The sequence below is a fragment of the Somniosus microcephalus genome, chromosome 10 (assembly GCF_052327205.1).
Source record: "Somniosus microcephalus isolate GS21.2 chromosome 10, FLI_Smic_1.0, whole genome shotgun sequence".
In the NCBI taxonomy this organism is placed as follows: Eukaryota; Metazoa; Chordata; class Chondrichthyes; order Squaliformes; family Somniosidae; genus Somniosus; species Somniosus microcephalus.
The window spans coordinates 218,143,565-218,166,273 of record NC_140996.1 but is presented as its reverse complement, the minus strand read 5'-3'; the positions used below and the strand labels follow the sequence as shown (position 1 = coordinate 218,166,273).

General features: G+C 46.0%; 1 protein-coding gene across 27 annotated transcripts in view; it reads right to left on the bottom strand.

Annotated features, from left to right (window-relative positions):
- Positions 1-22,709, bottom strand: part of gyg2 (glycogenin 2) — a 145,694-nt gene that overhangs the window by 24,755 nt on the left and 98,230 nt on the right. For 14 of the 27 annotated variants that reach the window (XM_085999650.1, XM_085999646.1, XM_085999651.1 and 11 more), the window contains 4 exons: positions 16,910-17,002; positions 14,923-14,967; positions 7,938-8,030; positions 3,042-3,086 (listed from right to left, as the gene is read on the bottom strand). In XM_085999650.1, coding sequence (XP_085855776.1) covers positions 3,042-3,086; positions 7,938-8,030; positions 14,923-14,967; positions 16,910-17,002 — 276 coding nt within the window. The remainder of the gene's footprint in view (positions 1-3,041; positions 3,087-7,937; positions 8,031-14,922; positions 14,968-16,909; positions 17,003-22,709) is intronic. The other 13 variants (XM_085999634.1, XM_085999643.1, XM_085999641.1 and 10 more) reach the window with 9 other exon arrangements.

Sequence of the window (22,709 nt, the reverse complement as noted above, 5' to 3'; positions counted from 1 at the left end):
GCCCCAACACCAGCAACAACACCATCCTTCTCCGCAATTACTTGATGCTGCACAGGACAGAGGGCATTAGCACTCGAGCACATTTCTGCCCGGGAAGCCAGGGATGACCTCACAAAGGCCAGATTTACTTCACTTGACGCTGTACACCCTGGCTGCCACACGATGCGCCAGGTTGGCACCACCCCACATCAACACTACAAAGCATCCCTACAATGCCCAAGCCATTCCTTTCACACTCATCACCATTGCGGGGGGGGTACCGTTATGTCTCACCATTCACTGCAACTCACTAAGCCACTTGGACAGATTTGTGTGAACCTTTTCTGAGACAGGAAAGTGCTGAAAATAAAGATTTTTATGTTTTGACACCATATTTACAGAAACTTTACATAAACATTGGATAAAACACCCAAGTGGCCTCGTTGTGTGTTGTTAGTTGGTATGATTGCACTAGGATGAGGGTGAGTGTGAGGGGTGGCTAGTGAGATGGGGATGTGATAATGTAGAGAGAGGATGGATGGGTGGAGGTGCAAGGTAAGTTGGTGTGAGTAATGATGTGCAGGAGTAGGGTAGGGAAGGCAGAGTGATGGGGATGTGATGAGAGGGACAGCAGGATGAAGGAGAGTGTGGCTTTGTACTAACGTTTCGTGATCTAATGAGATCATTGAAACATTTACAGCACTGCGCCCAGGTGCTCCTGACCACATCCCTGCTGGTGACCTCCTCTGCAATCTCCAACCAGGCTGCTTTGGTGTCCTGGGGAGGTCTCTTCTGCCCATTGGAAGAGATAGGACCTCCCACATGCTCCAACTCCCTCCATAAGCATATCTAGGGAGTCATGGGAGAACCTGGGTGCAGCCCTCTGCCTCTGTGCAGTCATTGTCAGTGTTTGCAGCACTCCAATGCTATAGTGCACTGACAGCACTTTGTTACATTGACTTTTAAATCCTATGGGCCATGGCCCCTTTAAAGATCCATCATCAATGACGTCACCAAACCCACACCATTTAATTGGGCCGGGTAATGCACTGGGTGGGCTGAACAGACCCTATTAAGGGAAAGTAATTTTCAGCAGCAGAATAGAGCCAGCAACGGGGTCGCGACCCGCCATGGCCACCACCCACGCCGGACCCGCCCAGGTAGGCAAAATTCCGGCCTATGTAACAAAAGTGACTAAAAAGTGTTCCAATTCCTAGCATTGACAGCCATCACCTTGATTAGAGGAGAGATTAGGAGAAATGTTTTCACCCAGAGGGTGGTGGGGGTCTGGAACTCACTGCCTGAAGGGGTGGTAGAGGCAGAGACCCTCATCGCATTTAAAAAGTACTTGGATATGCACTTGAAGTGCTGCAACCTGCAAGGCTACGGACCAAGAACTGAAAAGTGGGATTAGGTTGGATAGCTCTTTGTCGGCCGGCACTGACACGATGGGCCGAATGGCCTATTTCTGTGTCATAAGTTTCAATGATTCTAAAAGAAAAATTTAAAGAGTCATAAGAACATAAGAAATAGAAGCAGTAGGCGGCCATTTGACACTTCGAGGCTGCTCTGCCATTCAATAAAATCATGGCTGATATTCTACCTCCCTGCACTATCTCCATATCCCTTAATATTCAAAAATCTATCGATCTCTGTCTTGAATATACTCAATGACTGAGCCTCCACAGCCCTCTGGGGTAGAAAATTCCAAAGATTCACCATCCTCAGTGAAGAAATTTCTCCTCATCTCAGTCCTAAATGGCCAACCCCTTATTCTGAGACTGTGACCCCTGGTTCTAGACTCCCCAGCCAGGGGAAACATCCTCCCTACATCTACCCTGTCAAGCCCTGTAAGAATTTTGTATGTTTCAATGAGATCACCTCGCATTCTTCTAAACTCCAGAGAATACAGGCCTAGCCTGCTCAATCTCTCCTCATAGGACAATCCCCCGCATCCCAGGAACCAGTCTGGTGAACCTTTGCTGCACTCCCTCTATGGCAAGTATTTCCTTCCTTAGGTAAGGAGAACAAAACTGTACACAATACTCCAGGTGTGGTCGCACCAGGGCCCTATATAATTGTAGTAAGATGTCTTTACTCTAATACTCAAATCCTCTTGTAATAAAGGCCAACATACCATTTGATTTCCTAATTGCTTGCTGTACCTGCATGTTAACTTTCAGTGATTCGTGTACTAGGACACCCAGGTCCCTCTGAACACCAACATTTCCCAATCTCTCTCCATTTAAAAAATATTCTGCTTTTCTATTTTTCCTACCAAAGTGGATAACTTCACATTTCCCCACATTATATTCCATTTGCCATATCAATAGAGTCAATAGAGAATATTTGTGATAAATTATCTTCAAGGTTTCAGAATTTCTTTTTATATACACACACAAGATAAACATGGGTTACAACAGTGCTGGAGATGTTCACAGGACTTTGGCCCACATACAAGGGGTAACTCCACAATTCTGCACTCCCAGCCACTTGGGTTGCCAACCTTCCAGGATGATCCTGGAGTCTCCAGGAATTGAAGATTAGTCTCCAGGACACTGCTGCAGGCAACCCAGGAGAAAAATTATCGGAGCATTAAACAAAATTGAGTGTTTTTTTTAAATTTTCTTCAAACATTTTCATTTATTAGTTATAAAATTACTTGCGATTGGGGTGGGGGGGGGGGGAGGGAGGGAGAAAAGGGCTGCTTCACGAACAGTCGAGAGGAATCCGATTGGGTAACAAAGAGTCTGTTCCCTTGCCAATTGGCCGTGGGAACGCAGCGCGCCCGGAGGATGGACCAATGGCGGGAGAGCGGGGGTGGGGTAGTTTGAGGCTGGGAGGTCATGTGATGAAATCTCCAGGAATACACCCAGCCAGAGTTGGCAACCCTACCAGCCACGCTTGCAGGTAGAGCGGGCCAGGTACAACCCACCTTCCCTGGGGGCAACGGCTCCCTGCTCGCAGTACTGGATCAGGAGTTAACCCAAAGTGCCATCACTACTAGTCACTTCACAATCTAAAAAGTGCCTCAGTTTCTCACTGAACAAACATATACTTACTTGTTTAGTCGACACAGATGCACTGGGGGATATCTTTTCTGTTTTCTAAACAAAAAAATTGGGCAAACATAAGAACTCCATTAATATCCCAGCTTTCAAAGTAAGCAACTTATGATTTACAGTAACTAGAGTCATAGAGTTTTACAGCACAGAAAGAGGCCCTTCGGCCCATCGTGTCTGCGCCGCCCATCCATCCCTGTCCAGTCTAATCCCATTTTCCAGCATTTGGTCCATAGCCTTGTATGCAATGGCATTTCAAGTGCTCATCCAAATGCTTCTTGAATGTTGTGAGGGTTCCTGCCTCTACCACCCTTTCAGGCATTGAGTTCCACATTCCAACCACCCTCTGGGTGAAAAAGTTCCTCCTCAAATCCCCTCTAAATCTCCTGCCCCTTACCCTGAATCTATGCCCCCTTGTTATTGACCCCCCTACTAAGGGGAAAAGTTCCTCTTTGTCTACCCTATCTATGCCCCTCATCATTTTGTACACCTCAATCAGGTCCCCCCTCAGCCTTCTTTGCTCCAAGGAAAACAACCCCAGCCTGTCCAGCCTCTCTTCATAGCTGAGGCGCTCCATCCCAGGTAACATCCTGGTGAATCTTCTCTGCACCCTCTCCAAAGCAATCACATCCTTCCTATAGTGAGGCGACCAGAACTGCACACAGTACTCCAGCTGTGGCCTCACCAGCGTTTTGTACAGTTCCATCATAACCTCCCTGCTCTTATATTCTATGCCTCGGCTAATGAAGGCAAGTATCCCATATGCCTTTTTAACCACCTTATCTACCTGTTCCGCTGCCTTCAGGGATCTATGTACATGTACACCAAGGTCCCTCTGACCCTCTGTACTTCCTAGGGTCCTACCACTCATTGTGTATTCCCTTGCCTTATTTGTCCGTCCAAAATGCATCACCTCGCACTTTTCAGGGTTAAATTCCATTTGCCACTTTTCCGCCCATCTGACCAACCCGTTTATATCGTCCTGTAGCCTGAGGCTTTCCTCCTCACAATTTACCACCCCACCAATTTTCGTGTCATCTGCGAACTTACTGATCATACCTTTTACATTCTCATCCAAATCATTTATGTAGATCACAAACAACAAGGGACCCAGCACCGATCCCTGAGGTACCCCACTGGACACAGGCTTCCAGTCACAAAAGCAACCTTCGACCATCACCCTCTGCCTCCTGCCACTCAGCCAGTTTAGGATCCAACGCGCCAAGGCACCCTGGATCCCATGGGCTCTTACCTTCTTGACCAGTCTCCTATGCGGGACTTTGTCAAAAGCTTTACTGAAGTCCATGTAAACCACATCCACAGCATTTCCCTCATCCACCCCCCTAGTCACCCCCTCGAAAAATTCAATCAGATTTGTCAGACATGATTTACCCTTGACAAAGCCATGCTGACTATCCCCGATTAATCCTTGCCTCTCCAAGTGGAGACTAATTTTGTCCCTCAGAATTTTTTCCAATAATTTCCCTACCACAGATGTTAGGCTCACTGGCCTGTAATTCCCTGGTTTATCCCTGCTACCCTTCTTGAATAATGGTACTACGTTAGCTGTTCTCCAGTCCTCTGGTACATCCCCTGTGGCCAGAGAGGTTCTGAAAATTTGTGTCAGAGCCCCTGCAATCTCCTCCTTTGCCTCCCACAGCAGCCTGGGATACATCTCGTCTGGGCCTGGGGATTTATCCACTTTTTGGCCTGCTAAAACCGCTAGCACCTCCTCCCTCTCGATGCTAATATGTTCAAGTATGTCACAGCCCCCTTGCCCGATTTCTATGTCTGCATCGTCTTTCTCCATAGTGAACACAGATGCAAAAAATTCATTTAAAACCCCGCCTACATCATCTGGCTCTACACACAGATTGCCACTTTGGTCCCTAATGGGCCCTACCCTTTCCCTGGTTATCCTCTTGCCCTTAATATACTTATAAAACATCTTAGGATTTTCCTTTATTTTGCTCGCCAGTGTTATTTCATGGCCCCTCCTCGCCCTCCTAATTTCTTTTTTAAGTATGCCCCTGCATTTTTTATACTCCTCTAGGGCTTCTTCCGTCTTTAGTCTTTTGTAACTGCCAAAAGCCCCCCTTTTATTTCTAATGCATTTTTGTATATCCCTTGTCATCCAAGGTTCCCTTTGCTTGTTGGTCCCACCCTTGACCTTTACAGGAACATGTTGGCGTTGTACTCTCTCTATTTCCCTTCTGAAAGTCTCCCACTGTTTTGATGCGGATTTTCCTATAAGTAGCTGCTCCCAGTCCAATTTGGCCAGATCCTGCCTTATCATATTAAAATCGGCCTTCCCCCAATTTAGAACCCTTATTTCCGGGCCGTCTTTGTCTTTTTCCATGACCACCTTAAATCTCACCGAACAAGGCAAAGCTCCAAATTATGCCAAATGTAACCTTTTTAAAAAAAAACAAATTCTTTGAGATGTGAGTGTCCCGGTCCTGGGTTATCCTGAGAATATGGTGCTCGGCCTTCTTTCATACAACGGAATGACTTGCTAGGCCACGTCAGAGGGCAGTGAGTTAACCAAGTGGGTGCGGGACTGGAGTCACACGTAGGCCAGACCCGGTAAGGAAGCAGATTGCCTTCTCTGAAAGACATTAGTGAAACCAGTTGGTTTTTTTTTTGTACGACTATCCGGCAGCTTCAATGGTCACCGTGTTACTGATGCCAACTTTTCATCAAATGGAGTTCAAATTCTCAAACTACCGTGGTGAGATTTTAGCTCCCGTTCTCCGGATTAGCAGTGCAGGCCTCCAGATTACTGGCCCAGTAACATAACCACTACACTACCTCGAAAGGCCAGAAACAGCGAGGAGAGCGAGCAGGAAGGGGACAAACACAGAAGTGCTGTGTAATCAAACATCTAATGCACTGTAATTGTAGCTTGACATTGTATTTATTACCCATCCCTAGTTGCCCCGAGTGGCTTGCTAGGCCCCTTCAGAGGGCAGGTAAGAGTCAACCAGTTCTGATGAAGGGTCATCGACCTGAAATGTTAACTCTGTTTCTCTCTCCACAGACGCTGCCTGACCTGCTGAGTATTTCCAGCACTTTCTGTTTTTATTTCAGATTTCCAGCATCTGCAGTATTTTGCTTTTGTAAAAGTCAACCACCTTGGTGCAGGAATGGAGTCACATATAGGCCCGACCCGGTAAGGAAGCATGTTTCCTTCCTTAAAGGACGTTCATGAACCAGTTGGGTTTTTATGACAATCCGACTGCTTCATTGTCACCTTATTGATGCCAGCTTTTGTATTACAAAGAAATACTGGTATCAGTAAGTAAAAAATAAATATCTTTATAAAACGCTAGTACTTTTTATAAACTGAATTGAAATTCTCAAACAGCCACGTTGGGATTTAGAGCTCCCATTCTCTGGATTATGTGCGGACCTCTGGACTACTCGTCCAGCATCATAACTAACACACTCCTGTGGGTACTAGTGGGACTCCGATCATTAGATCATTGGTAACAGTTATTGCTGAGGTATCACCCCCCACCCTGCCAAAACAGACACGTACTGCATTACAATCAGAACCGTAGAGGACATGCGGTGGGAAGATTGCAGAGACAGGACAGGGCAAGTCACTGATCGCTCGCGTCTTGGTGCCCCAAACTCGACTGACACAATGACGCGGCACGACTTGCATCGAGTTCACAAAGCAACCTTTTGTAAAAAAAAGATCGTGCCCTTTGAAAAAGCAATTATACCTAAAATAATTCATTAAACTCTTAGGGAGAAAAATTCGGTTGGTTAGCACCTCCAGTTAGCGTCTCCGGGGGCGCTAGGAACTTAGCGTCCGAGCGCGGCGATTTTAGCGCCGCTCGCGAAATTGACCAGTCGTTTTGCGGTGGCGCTAAACACTACCGCCACGATCTCCTGCACCCGCAGATCGTGATGTCAGTCAAGCGTGCAATGCCATGGACCTGCTATTAAGTCGCGCCCCCTGCCTTAGCGCCTGCCGCTGGGAACAAAAGGTAGAGGGGAACATTTTCAAGTCGGGAAGGGGCTGGGGGAGCACGATTTAAAGGCGGGCGCTTCCTGCCTTTTCTTGTCGGCAAAATTTTTGGTTTTAATGCTGTCCTAAGGAGTTTTGGCCCTCAGCACTGTGGTAAACCACTGTTTGTATTCCTGTTTGTCCTGTTTGTATTCCACTGTGTACATGCCTGGACATGCCTCGGCTGACTCCTCCCACAGGTCCTAGTATAAAGGTGACTGCTCCCCAGCCCTTAGTATCATGGACCGGTCGACCACGCGAGGCAGACCTCCATTCTGTTGTTAATAAAAGCCTTTAGTTACTCTTCTAACTCTCAGTCTTTTATGAGTAATTGATAGCGCATCAAGCACCACTTTTGAGGTTCCTAAGCGCCGAACTCTTTCCCTGGGCCTATCCATTAGTGCTTCCAACACAATTGATTTTGAGGTCTCTCCAGGCCAAGTTTCGAGGCAGCAGTGAGCAGGGAGTGGCTGACCAGCCAAGATGGCCCCTCCCTTTTGAGAACTGGATGGCGCCAGTCTGTCTGGCTTCCATGGTAACGGAGATCGCCTGAGCTTCGGTAGCATTCTGAGGTAGCGCCTCGCTCCCTGACGTTTGCACCTTGGAGGTGTGTAGCGCCTGATTTAGCGCTCAAATCACCTCCAGGGGCGATAGAGGCAAATTTTGCAGTCGGAGGCGATAATTAGCACCGGGCGCTAAACTTTGCACCCGGCCGATATTAGTGCCCCAAAATGGGCGATACTGAATTTTTCTCCCTTAGTGTGGCGTTGCTAGCTAACATTCCCAAGTATTAGATTGCAAGTTCGTTTTTTTTTTTTTAAAGTGGCTGGGTAGTTGGGAGGTTTGATTTACGAGGCTAGTTGCAGTCTGATATTCACATGTACCATCTTCATAGACGACTTTCTGGGTTCAGTGATTAACGGCACATTCTGTTGTCTTACATTAGCTGCAGGTTTATATGCAAATACTGGCTGTGGAAAATAAGGGAAATGATCTGTAAACTGCAATTCTTCACACTAGGCTTAGTCTCTACTGTGCCATATAATTAATGCTACTGCACACAGCAAAAAAAAGTCATATCTTCCTCTTAAAAAGATATGAATTAACCCAAATGAAGATCATGGATTCATGCAATGTTGTTGCTAAAGTCTCTGTGCAATCCAAACTCAATGGCGGGAACAAGAACAAGTCTTGACCTAGGGATAGTTTATCAATTAGCCGCCTGGGTGTGAAACTGGCATCACAGATCAGCCTCCCGTTACAGAAACTATCAGTTTCATTCCCGGGCAGCCAGTTGAAAATCTACCCCAAAATTATAATAAATGTTACTTTCAAACTTCTCCAGCAACTAAACTGCCAATTGACCAGAGTAAATCATAAATTCTTTGTTCATCAAGCTTGGTTAAGATAGCACGACAAAGTTTTGGAAAAAGCCCCTTTCCCACTGACTGGGATTTGGAGCTCTTTCTAAACAGCACTCTTGAAATGCATTAACATTTTGGGCCAGCGCAGGGGCACAGACCTGGGAGGTCATCCATGTTGGACCTAAAAAGGATAGAACAGGGTACTATGATGAAAAGCTAAAAACAGTGGCGACCAGAGAGACTTGGGGGTCCAGTTACATAGATTAAAATGTCATGAACAGGTATAAAAAATAATCAAAATGGCTAATGGAATGCTGGCCTATATTTTATATATATAGGACTAGAATACAAGGGGGTAGAAGTTATGCTGTAGCTATACAAAGCCCTGGTTAGACCACACCTGGAGCACTGTGAGCAGTTCTGGGCACCACACCTTAGGAAGGATATATTGGCCTTGGAGGGAGTGCAGCGTAGGTTTACCAGAATGATACCCAGACTCCAAGGGTTAAATTACAAGGAGAGATTACACAAATTAGGGTTGTATTCCCTAGAATTTAGAAGGTTGAGGGGTGATTTGAACAAAGTTTTCAGGATATTAAGGGGAACAGATAGGGTAGATAGAGAGAAACTATTTCCGCTGGTTGGGGATTCTAGGACTAGGGGGCATAGTCTAAAAATTAGAGCCAGACCTTTCAGGAGTGAAATTAGGAAACACTTCTACACACAAAGGGTGGTAGAAGTTTGGAACTCTCTTCCGCAAACGGCAATTGATGCTAGATCAATTGTTAATTTTAAATCGGAGTTTGACAGATTTATGTTAACCAAAGGTATTAAGGGTTATGAGCCAAAGGCAGGTACTGTATATGGAGTTAGATGGCAGATCAGCCATGATCTCATTGAATGGCGGAACAGGCTCGAGGGGCTGAATGGCCTCCTCCTGTTCCTATGTTTGTCTTGAAGTTCTAGGACTTGGGGAAAAAAAAGCACAGCAAGGAGAAGGTAAGGATATCGCCAGGTCTCACCAGGCTCTGCACAACTACAGCATCACTTCCTCACTTTTGGATTCCAATCCCGTTGAGACAAAGTCCAACATTAGTCTTTGGGATTACTTTTTGTATCGGTGCACTAGCTTTTGATGAGTGTACAGGGATACGTAAATCCCTTTGCTGCTCCACAGCTCCTGGTCTCTCACCGTTAAGAAAATACTTCAGTTTGTTTTTTGCGGATCGAAAGTGTACGACCTCACTCATTTGGCATTAGAACAATGGCACTCTCAAACTCGCTGGGTCGGGGAACCCCCTGCATATACTAACACACTCCCAAGGATGTCCTGTAAATATTGGCACACTGCACAAGGATTCTCTAGCTAATAATGACACACTCCTGAGGACCCCCTTCAAACACTGACACTTCCGGGGACCCCCTATAAATATTGACATGCTACGCAGGTACATCCCACTCCCAGAGACCCCCATGTAAATATTGACTTGCTACCTGGGCACATCCTGCTCCCAGGGCCTCTTGCAAATATTGACTTGCTACCCAGGTATATCCTGTGCTGTAAATTTCTATGATTCTTGATGATGTGTGTACAGGGATACGTAAATCCCTTCGCTGCTCCACAGCTCCCGGTCTCTCACCGTTAAGAAAATAATTCAGTTTGTCTTTTGCGAATTGAAAGTGTACAATCTCACTCATTTGGCATTAGAGCAATGGCACTCTCAAACTCGCTGGGTCAGGGAACCCCCTGCATATAACTGAGATGAGGAGAAATTTCTTCACTCAGAGGGTGGTGAACCTGTGGAATTCTCTACCACAGAAGGCTGTGGAGGCCAAGTCACTGAATATATTTAAGGAGGAAAGAGATAGATTTCTAGACACAAAAGACATCAAGGGGTATGGGGAGAGAGCGGGATATGGTGTTGAGATAGTGGATCAGCCATGATTATATTGAATGGCGGAGCAGGCTCGAAGGGCCAAATGGCCTACTCCTGCTCCTATTTTGCTATGTTTCTATGTTGCTATACACTAACACACTCCCAAGGATGTCCTGTAAATATTAGCACACTACTCAAGAACCCTCTAGCTAACAATGACACATCCCTCAAACACGGACACACTTCTGGGGACCCCCTATAAATACTGACACACTACCCAGGTATATCCTGCTCCTGGGGACCCCCTGTAAATTCTGACATGCTACCCAGGTACATCCTACTGATACTGAAACTCCTGAAGACCCGCTGCAAACACTGTCTCACTCCCGGGGGACCCAGTACATATATAACACACTCGCAGGAATTCCCTGAAAATACTGACACACTCCCAGGGACCTCCCGCTAATATTGACACAGTCACATGGATTCCCTGCAAATACAGCCCATCAAGATCACCATCACAAAGTCCCCATGCATCCCCTAATGGGGATTTCCAGCTCCTTCCCAACCAATTGATCTCATACTTTAATGAAGGAACACTAAATTCCTTCCAACATCTCCCAGGTTAACCATACACCAATTGAAAGACTATTTTACTTGAAAAAGAGGTGATTTAGCCAAAGTGGACTGGAGACAGAAACTTGAAGGTGAATCAGTGTCAGAGCAGTGGGAGGCATTCAAGGAGGGTTCAGAGCAAGTATGTTCCCTTAAAGACACAAATCTAGAGCTCCCTGGATGTCAAGGAGCACACAGGTTAGGATAAAGAAAAAAAGGGAAGCTTATGACAGGTACTGAGGACTCAATACTGCAGAAAGCCGAGAGGAGTATAGAAAATGCAGGGGTGAAATTAAAAAGGAAATTAGGAAAGCAAAGAGGGCATGACAAAATATTGGCAAGTAAAATGAAGGAAAATCCAAAGATGTTTTATAAATACATTAAGAGGATAACTAAAGTAAGAGCAGGGCCTATTAGGGACCATAAAGGTAACCTGTGTGTGGAAGCGGAAGACATGGGTATGGTTCTTAATGAATACTTTGCGTCTATTTTCACAAAAGAGAGGGACGATGCAGAAATTGCGATCAGGGAGGAGGAGTGTGAAATATTAGATGAAATATACATAGGGAAAGAGGAAGTATTAAGGGGTTTAGCATCTTTGAAAGTGGATAAATCCCCAGGCCCAGATGAAATGTATTCCAAACTGTTAAGAGAAGTAAGAGAGGAAATAGCAGAGGCTCTGACCATAATTTTCCAATCCTCTCAGGCTACAGGTGTGGTGCCAGAGGACTGGAGGACTACTAATGTGGTACCGTTGTTTAAAAAGGGAGAAAGGGATAGACTGAGTAATTACAGACCAGTCAGCCTAACCTCGGTGGTGGGAAAATTATTGGAAAAAATTCTGAGGGACAGGATAAATCTTCATTTAGAAAGACATGGATTAATCAGGGATTTGTTAAGGGAAGGTCGTGTCTGACTAACTTGATTGAATTTTTTGAGGTGGTAACAAGGAGGGTCGACGAGGGTAGTGCGTTTGATGTAGTCCATATGGATTTCAGCAAGGCTTTTGATAAGGTCCCACATGGCAGACTGGTCATGAAAGTAAAAGCCCATGGGATCCAGGGCAAAGTGTCAAGTTGGATCCAAAATTGGCTCAGAGGCAGGAAACAAAGAGCAATGGTCGAAGGGTGTTTTTGTGACTGGAAGGCCGTTTCCAGTGGGGTTCCGCAGGGCTCAGTACTGGGTCCTTTGCTTTTTGTGGTATATATCAATGATTTGGACTTGAATATAGGAAGTATGATTAAGAAGTTTGCAGATGATACAAAAATTGGCCGTGTGGTTGATAATGAAGAAGAAAGTTGCAGACTGCAGGAAGATATCAATGGACTGGTCAGGTAGGCAGAACAGTGGCAACTGGAATTCAATCTGGAGAAGTGTGAGTTAATGCATTTGGGGAGGGCTAACAAGGCAAGGGAATACACTATAAATGGTAGGACACCGAGAAGTGCAGAAGATCAGAGGGACCTTGGAGTGCAGGTCCACAGATCCCTGAAGGTAGCAGGACACGTAGATAAGATGGTTAAGGAGGCATACGGGATACTTGCCTTTATTAGCCGAGGCATAGAATAGAAGAGCAGGGAGGTTATGCTTGAACTGTATAAAACACTAGTTAGGCCACAGCTAGAGTACTGCGTGCAGTTCTGGTCACCACATTACAGGAAGGATGTGATTGCACTAGAGGGGGTGCAGAGGAGATTTACGAGGATGTTGCCTGGGCTGGGGAATTTTAGCTATGAGGAAAGATTGGGTAGGCTGGGGTTGTTTTCTTTGGAAGAGGAGGCTGAGGGGAGACCTAATTGAGGTGAATAAAATTATGAGGGGCCTGGATAGAGTGAATAGGAAGGACCTATTTCCCTTAGCAGAGAGGTCAATAACCAGGGGGCATAGATTTAAAGTAATTGGTCAGAAGTTTAGAGGGGATTTGAGGAGAAATGTTTTCACCCAGAGGGTGGTGGGGGTCTGGAACTCACTGCCTGAAAGGGTGGTAGAGGCAGAGACCCTCATCATTTTTAAAAAGTACTTGGATATGCTCTTGAAGCGCTGTAACCTACAAGGCTATGGACCAAGAGCTGGAAAGTGGGAGTAGGGTGGACAGCCCTTTGTCAGCCGGCACAGACAAGATGGACCAAATGGCTTCCTCCTTCTGTGCTGTAAATTTCTATGATTACGGTGGGGAAGCAGAAGGTTGATCAAAAGTTGTGTCTTTTCAAAAAACTCTCATTGGGGCATTGGATGGAGCAGGGGGGGTTAACACGCTGCCCTTTCACCTCTGGGGCTCGTGCTCAGATCCAGCGGATCTTGAAATGGATGCCAGTCTAATTGACCTAGACGGCATCTACTAGCTCCCAGTCTTCACTGGGTGTCTCTCCAAATAGTTTCACATCAAACATGTTGAAGCGACTAGCAGAGCTGCATTTCAGGGGAAGCTCAATAAACACAAGAGGGAGAAAGGAATAGAAGGATATGTTGATGGGGTTAGATGAAGAGGGGCGGGAGGAGGCTCGTGTGGAGCATAAACACCGGCATGGACCTGTTGGGCCCAATGGCCTGTTCTTGTGCGGTAAATACTATGCAGGAATCCAGTGTGAAATGAGCTCAGGGAGATTCAACAGTGGTTCCTGGCGAGAGTGCGATTTAAAAAAAAAAAGCGAAAAACAGAAAATGGTGGAAAATACACAGCATCGGAGAAGAGAAAATCTTCTGGTTGGAGTAAATGCATTCTGACAAAGGCTCTCTATCCAACACATTAACTACCTTTTTGCTTTGCAGATGCTGATTGAGCGGCAGTGTGTTTCCAGGATTTTCTGTTTTTATTCCTAAAGGGTTACCCACCCAGTGTTAATTGTATTAATCTATCAATTATAATTAGAGAGGCCACATGGACATTCACAAGTATGACCAAAGTAGAGGGGAGTAGAATCACATTGGTACAGGGGCGCTTGCCCGAGATTGGGTGGAGCAAAGGGAGCTTGAAGCCAACACTATACGACAAAATGCAGACAAAACGTTTTCCAATTTCCAGCATTGACAGCATCACCTTGACTGGAGGAGAATTGAGGAGAATTTGTTTTGACACCCAGAGGGTGGTGGGGGTCAAGAACTCACTGCCTGAATGGGTAGGAGAGGCAGAAACCCTCAATCATATTTAAAAAGTACTTGGATATGCACTTGAAGTGCCGTAACCCACAGGGCAACGGACCAAGAGCTGGAAAGTGGGATTAGGCTGGATAGCTCCTTTTCGGCCGGCACAGACACGATGGGCCATAAGTTTCTATGATTCTAAAAGAAAAATTTAGAGAGTCAAGAGAATGTGATAACTTATGTTCAAAGTTTCAGAATTTCCTTTTATATACGCACGCAAGGTAAATGTGGATTACTACAGTGTTGGAGATGTCCACAGGACTTTGGCCCACATACAAGGGGTAACTCCACAATTCTACACTCCCAGCCACATGTGTTCCCAACCCTCCTGGATACTCCTGGAGTCTCCAGGAATTGAAGATTAGTCTCCAGGACATGACTGCAGGTAACCCAGGAGAAAAATCAATCGGAGCATTAAACAAAATTGTATTTTTTTTAAATCATTTTCTTCAAACATTTTCATTTATTAGTTATAAAAATATTTGAGATGGGGGAAGGGAGAAAAGGGCTACTTCACCAACAGTCGAGAGGAATCCGATTGGGTAACAAAGAGTCTGTTCCCTTTCCAATTGGCCGTGGGAAGGCAGCGCGCCCGGAGGATGGACCAATGGCGGGAGAGCGGGGGTGGGGTAGTTTGAGGCTGGGAGGTCATGTGATGAAATCTCCAGGAATACACCCAGCCAGAGTTGGCAACCCTACCAGCCACGCTTGCAGGTAGAGCGGGCCAGGTACAACCCACCTTCCCTGGGGGCAACGGCTCCCTGCTCGCAGTACTGGATCAGCAGTTAACCCAAAGTGCCATCACTACTAGTCACTTCACAATCTAAAAAGTGCCTCAGTTTCTCACTGAACAAACATATACTTACTTGTTTAGTCGACACAGATGCGCTGGGGGATATCTTTTCTGTTCTCTAAACAAAAAAATTGGGCAAACATAAGAGCTCCGTTAATATCCCAGTTTTAAAAGTAAGCAACTTATGATTTACAGTAACTGAACAAGGCAAATTCTATTTTTATTGATTTTAGCTGGTGCTGAGATTCATCGCTTTCTGCCAACTTGCTTCATTTTTCCCGTTAAAATTGAAAACCAGTGGTCTTGGCCTATGGTACATTCCACCTACTGCCAATCTGGCTCTGCAGGTGCAGTGCCCAACACCTAACCCAGGACCGAAGGCCGAGTGGGTAAAGGCACTGCCACGTACAGCGCCAAGCCGCGCAGACCATGCTGCGTTGCCCTGACTGCTGCCCTCACCAAGGTCAGCTGTTACGACTGACCGCAGCCTCCCTGTGCTAGAGAGGGGCAACAAAAAATTACAGCATGTGCCAGGGTTGCTGTTCCTGATCAAAATCCAGCCAGCCCTGCTGGAAGGTGCACACGTGTGAACGTTACACCAGGACAGGGTTAACATTCACTGTGCTACTCCCCCAGACTGAATAGTCTGTCCACATTCACCATCAAGGCTCACACAGCTGATACAGCGTGAGGCTGTTACCGCCTTAGAACCATACCTCAGTAAATAGTCAATATAGAGGCCAGGGGAGAATATTGACAAGACATAAAAATACTGACCTAATTCACTATTTGGGAAAAAAACTTGAGTCATTCCGCTCCAGTCATTGTGCAAATTTATCTTTTTTTCTTGCGACGTGAGCATCACTGTCCAGGCTGGCATTTATTGCCCATCCCTCGTTAACCTGAGAAAGTGGTGCTGGGCCTTCTTTCACGCAATGGAGTGGCTTGCTAGGCCACGTCAGAGAGCAGTGGCCTAGTTGGTGCAGGAATGGAGTTGCACGTAGGCCAGAGCTGGTAAGGAAGCAGGTTTCCTTCCCTAAAGGACATTAGTGAACCAGTTGGGTTTTTACGACAGTCCGACAGCATCAGTGCAACCTTACTGATGCCAGCTTTTGTATTAAAAAAATACTGGCATCAGCAAGTAAAACAAATAAATAAAAAGCTGGTACTTTTTATAAACTGAATTGAAATTCTCAAACTGCCACATTGGGATTTAGAACTCACATTCTCTGGATTATGTGCGGATCTCTGGACTACTCGTCCAGCATCATAACGAACGCACTCCTGTGGGTACTAGTGGGACTGATCATTAGATCATCGGTAACAGTTACTGCTGAGGAATCCCCCCCTACCCCGCCAAAACAGACACGTACTGCATTACAATCAGAACCGTAGAGGATGTGCGGTGGGAAAGATTGCCGAGGCAGGACATGGCAAGTCACGGATCGCTATCGTCTTGGTGCCCCAAACTGGACTGACACAACAACGCGGCACGACTTACATAGAGTTCACAAAGCAATCTTTTGTAAAAAGATCGTGCCCTTTTAAAAAGCAATTATACCTAACAGGATTCATTTGTGGCATTGCTAGCTAACATTACGGGGCACGGTGGCATAGTGGTTAGCACTGTTGCCTCACAGCGCCAGGGACCCGGGTTCAAATCTGGCCTCGGGCGACTGTCTGTGTGGAGTTTGCACATTCTCCCTGTGTCTGCGTGGGTTTCCTCCGGGTGCTCCGGTTTCCTCCCACAGTCCAAAGATGTGCGGGTTAGGTTGATTTGGCTATGATAAATTGACCCTTAGTGTTGGGGGATTAAATGTGCGGGGTTACGGGGATAGGGTGGGATATGTGTCGGTGCAGACTCGATGGGCCGAAATGGCCTCTATCTGCACTGTAGATTCTGTGATTCTGTGATTCCCAAGTATTAGATTGCAAGTTAGTTTTATTTTTTATTTTTATTTTTATTTTATTTTTATTTATTTTTTTTTATTTTATTTTTTTTAAGTGGCTGGGTAGTTGAGAGGTTTGATTTATGAGGCTAGTTGCAGTTTGATATTCACTTGTACCATCTTCAGAGACGACTTTCTGGGTTCGACAGTTAATGGCACATTCTGCTTTCTTACATTAGCTGCAGGTTTAGATGGAAATAATAGCTGTTGAAAATAAGGGAAATGATCTGTAAATCTCAATTCTTCACACACTAGGCTTAGTCTCTACTGTGCCATATAATTATTGCTACTGCACACAGCAAAAAAAGGTCATGCAGTCCGGAAATGAATAAACCTAAATTAAGATCACAGATTCATGCAATGTTGCTGCTGAAGGTTCTGTGCAGTCCAAGTTCAATGGCAGGAACTAAAGAAAACTATGACTTGACGTAGAGCTAGTTTTGCAATTTGCCGCCCGGGTATAAAGCTGGTATTGCGGAGCAGCTGCCCGTTACAGCCCCATTGCCCAGGCAGCAAGTTGCAAAGTCTACCCCAAGATTATAATTTAAGAAAGTTATACAGCGCCTTTCTCATCCACCGGATGTCCCAAAAGCACTTTACAGCCAACGAAGTACTTTTGAAGTGTGGTAACTGTTGTTAATGTAGGAAGCACAGCAGCCAATTTGCGCACAGCAAGCTCTCACAAACAGCAATATGATAATGACCATCTGTTTTTTAGTGATGTTGATTGAGGGATAGATAGACATTGGCCAGGACACCGGGGAGAACGTCAAGACAAACTCCCAGGTCTTCTTCAAAATGGGATCTTTTACGTCCACCTGAGAGCGCAGACAGGGTCTCAGTTTGACATCTCATCTGAAAGACGGCACCTCCGACAGTGCGGCACTCCCTCAGTACTGCACTGGGAGTGTCAGCCTAGATCTTTTGTGCTCAAATCTCTGGAGTGGGGACTTGAACCCACAACCTTCTGACTCAGAGGTGAGAGTGCTACCCACTGCGCCACAGCCGACACTGGGAAATGCTACTTTCAAACTTCTCAAGCAACTACATCCGTCACTTAAGCAGAGTAAATCTCAAATACATTGTTCATCCAGCTTGGTTAAGATAGCAAAACCAAGCTTTTGGGGGGGGGGGGGGGGTGCGGGGGGAAATACCCTTTGCCACTTACTAGGATCTGGAGTTCCTTATGAACAGCATTCTTGAAATGCATTAACAATTTGGGCCAGCGCAGGTGAACGGACTTCCACCAGCATGCAACTACATATTACCAATTGGGTCAACTATGGGTTGACCAGTATAAAGACCTGGGAGTTTGTCTTGAAGTTCTAGGACTTGAAAAAACATACAAAAGGATAAGGCTAGGATATCACCATTGTCTTACCAGACTCTGTACAACTAAAGCATCACTTCCTCACTTTTGTCTTCCAATCTCGTTGAGATAAAGCCCAACATTAGTCTTTTTGATTACATTTTGTACGTGTGCATGAGCTTTTATTGATTAATGCACCTGGACACCTAAATCTCGTTGCTCTTCCCACAGTTCACAGTCTCGCAACGTTAAGAAAAAAACGTTTCAATTTGCCTTTCTCTGATCCAAAGTGGACGGTCTCACACTTCCCTGCATTTGGTTTCAGAGCAATGGCACTCAAAACTCGGTGGGTCGGGGAACCCCTGCAAGTACGAACACACTCCCAAGGGTGTCCTGTAAATATTGACACACTACACAAGGACCCGCTAGCTAATACTGGCACACTCCCAGAGACCCTGTGCAAATACGATGCACGCGCAGATGCCCCTTTAAAATACTGCCACCTTCCCCCCAAGTCCCCCTAAAAATATTGACACTCCCAGGGACCCTCTGCTAATATTGACACACTCGCTGAGGCCCCCCTACAAATACCAACACACTCCTGGGGATATCCTGCAAATACAACCCTGGGGGCCCCCTTGCAAATATAGCCCATGAAAAATACTCAATCCAAAGTCCCCATGCCTCAATGCTCGAATGGGGATTTCCCGCTTCTTCCCAACCAATTGATCTCGTACTTTAATGAAGGAACACTAAGTTCCTTCCAGCATCTCCCAGGTTAATCGCAGGCTAATTGCAAGGCTATTTGACTTGAAAGAAAATCTTCGGCTAACATTACGATTGGATTAAATCCGTTCCGACAAAGGCTCTCTATCCAACACATTTTTGCTTTTCAGATGCTGACTGGTTTCCAGGCTTGTCCAAAATTATTCTTGAAGGGTTGTGCGGCCACAGAGCAAAACGTATTAAACTGCCAATTTTAATCAGAGAAGCCAGATGGACATCCATGAGTCCGCCCCACTAACTGACAGGGGACCATTTCTACGCCGTGTTTAGATACAAAAAGAGGGAAGAAATTACTTCAAACCTCTACAGCGAGTGGCACCGTGACAAACAGCAAGGCGACCCAAGCTATTTTGCCAGGCGGAATTCTGGCCCATGTACCGGGGGGGGGTTCCACAATGCTGTGCTCCCGGCCATACTTGCAGGTAGAGCGGGCCAGATACAACCCACCGTCCCTAAGGGCACGGCTCCCTGCTCGCAGTACTGGATCACAGAGTTGCCCCCAAAGTGCCTTCACTTCTAGTCACCTAAAAATAAAAAGTGCCTCAGTTTCCTCACTGCCAAACATATGCTTGTTAAATCTGTGAGTTATCTAGTTAATTAAGACACAGACTAATTAATAACAATCAAAAACAGGTCTTTACTGGTTGGAGGTAGGGACTATTCTGAATACAAGATTACTGCACAGTGCTTATATACCGGTGTGTTCACCCCCGGTATTACGTCTACAGCAGCCTGAGAAAGTAGTACATCTCTTAAGGTGGAACAGGCTTAAGCTCTCTTAAGGTGGAACAGGTTACATACACAACACTCCTCCCTTCTTAGCTTTATAGTCACCCCCCCATTTAACATAACGTAATAACATATATACATATATAACTTCATGTTTAACGTAACAGATCACAGATTCAGTCTCTGCGGAAAACAGTTCACAGATTCAATCTCTGTGGTGTAGTCGGTTCACGTTACTCATTCAATAGTCCTTTCATGGATTTAACAGCTTGAACTTCCGAACTGATTTGGCTCCGTTCGGAGGGACCACGTGTGTGATCTGGTAGAGGTGATAATGGTTCAGATGGGTCATCTTCTGTTTCGACTTTTCCTTTTCTGCTTCTTGGATCCTCTCTGGGCTCCCTTCTCTTCCTCCTTTTTCAGTAGTAGCGCCACCATCTCCCGGTGTTTCTGAGACTTTTTGTGATTCATCATGGTTTCTGCACTTTGGGAGTTTTCATCACAAGCTGGGCAGACCAGGTCACTATAATATTCAGTGTCACTCAATAGGTCATGGTAATATTCGGTGTCGTCCTGATCTAGGCCAGCGAGAGGGTCTTCTATTTCCTCCATACCCAGCTGGGCGTTAGCCAGCTTTTGTTCCAAGTCCAGACATCTTTCCTGAAGAGACTTCTTCATGCGTACCTCTTCATCCAGCTTTTTCTGGGCTTTCAGCAAGTCGTTTACTAATGACCTCATTTGAGATTTTACTACTTCAACTTCTTTTGGAGATTGATTGATCGGACTATTCAATCCCTCTACCGGAGCAGCTGTTTCAGCGGTCTGTTGTTCTACGTTGACGTGAGTCAGCGTACTTTTGGCATCCAAGGGCTGCTCTGTTGCAGTCATCTCAGTCTGTGTTGCCACCTCAGCTCTTCCAATAACCTTTGAGAGCTCCGAACCCCTTTCGTTTGAATATTGAAGTTCGTGTTCAAGTTTTTCCCATTTCAGAGTCCTGTCCTTCAGCATATGCAGGAGTTGGCTGACCGTTAACTCCTCTGACATCAGACGTTTTGTGTGCTCCTGCTCCATTTTCTCCATCAGCTGCTTCTGTTGTCTTTCCAGATTCTCCAACTCTATATCAAAGAACTCTTTCGTTGCATTCAACTCTTGCTCAAAACGGCGAAGCATTTGTTCTAATTGCTGTTGTAGTTTGAAATGGAGTTGAGTTCGAGCCCGGTGTCCCTCAGAAATGGGCACATCAGTAGACTTGCCAGACTCAGAATCCACAGTTAAACTATGTTGTTGTTGCTCAGTGGAATTCTGTGCTGAAACTTTGTCTTTTGCACCTGAGTTGGGCTTACCATCATCCGTTCCAGAGTCTGGGCCGACTATCTTCACCGAGTTCTCACTCGTTATTGTTTGTAGGAAATGCCAGTCCATATTCATTTTCCTAATCCACTCCCGTCCTAGTAGTGGAGGACCTCCTTCAGATATCACATATAAGTCCATTATTTGACTGTCTTCGCCCTTGTGGACCACTGCAACCTCTATTTTCCCGATGGGGTACACTCTTTGCCCCGTGTATGTTTTCAATATAATCCCCGTATCCTGTAGGGGAATATGTTGGAATAACTTTCCGTAATCTTTCTTATTTATGACCGTCAATGCCGATCCAGTGTCCAATTCCAGTTTTACTTGGACTCCTTCTATCTGAAGAGTGACCCAAATTGTCTGGAGGTCTGCACCCTTACCAGCATTGAGTACTCTTAAGCTAGCCAGTTCATTACAGCTTAAGCTAGCCAGTTCATTACTGCTAGCGTCTGAATCGGACTCCTGTTCGGTCACCTTGTGTACCTTTGCGTATTTTCCTTGCGGTGGCTTCTTGTTGCTGGTCTTCTTCCCTGACCTGCATACTCTAGCTATATGTCCAAGCCTACCACATGTTCTACATGCTTGGTTTTTAAACCAACACTGGTTCTGATCATGCGTTGTCTTTCCACAACGATAACATTTGACAGAACTCCACTCCAATTTGTTTGCACTGAGCTCCGGTGACCGTAGCTGCATTACTGCCGTGCCTCTCGCTGCGGCTTCGTGTGCTGCTGCCATAGTGACCGCCTTCTCAAGCGTCAGCTCATTCTCCTCGAGCAGTCGCTTTTGTGTATCTTGTTTAAATAAACCACACACAAATTTGTCTCGTAGTGCATCTGTCAGTCCCGTTCCAAACTGACAATATTTCGCTAATTTACGCAATTCCAGCAAATATTCAGCATTGCTTTCATTCTGTAGTTGCCTTCTGTCATAAAATTTAAATCGTTCCGCTAGCATCAGCGGCGTGGGGTTTAGATGATCTTTCAGGACAGTAACAATCTCATCGAACGTCTTATCCGCCGGTTCATCTGGTGATAACAGGTGTTTCAATTGCCCGTATGTCTTTGCACCCATTAAATTTAATAATGTTAGAGCTTTATCTTGGTCACGAATTTTATTGGCCTTACAATAATTTTTTACTCTTTCAACATATATGGCCCAATCTTCGATGTCACTATCAAAGGTGCTAATATTCCCGTGTTTAGGCATTGTAGTACTTTATCAGATTTGTAATTCCTCAGATGTTTTTTTTTTACAATCAAAGATGGTGGCTTCCCGCTCTTGCTGTCGTCCTCCGCCCCCAAAATGGCGGTTTTCCCGCGCTTAGCGGTCTCCACCCGTCCCCCGACGCTGTCAGCCCGAGTGCGGCCCTTATCTGAAGATGCGATCGCTCTCGCGGCTCCCGGCCCTTATCTGGAGATGCGATCGCTCTCGCGGCTCTCGGCCCTTATCAGGAGATGCGATCGCTCTGTTGAAACGCCTCCCGCTCGAAGCTGCTCTCGCGCCCTATTCCTCCGACTCCCCCAGCCCCGTTCGTGCAGCCAACGCGGTCGACTGCCTGTCGCGTCGCTGCCCGGCTCAGACAACGGCTTACCCACCACCAAGCTGGAGAAGAAGCGGACGGTCGCCGATGGAGGCTCCGAGGTCAGGATGTCTTCCAGTGGGGTGGAGAGGGTAGAAACCTCTCTGCAACATCCTGGCTGTGGACGAAGCTGCCGTGGAGTGACTGCCGCA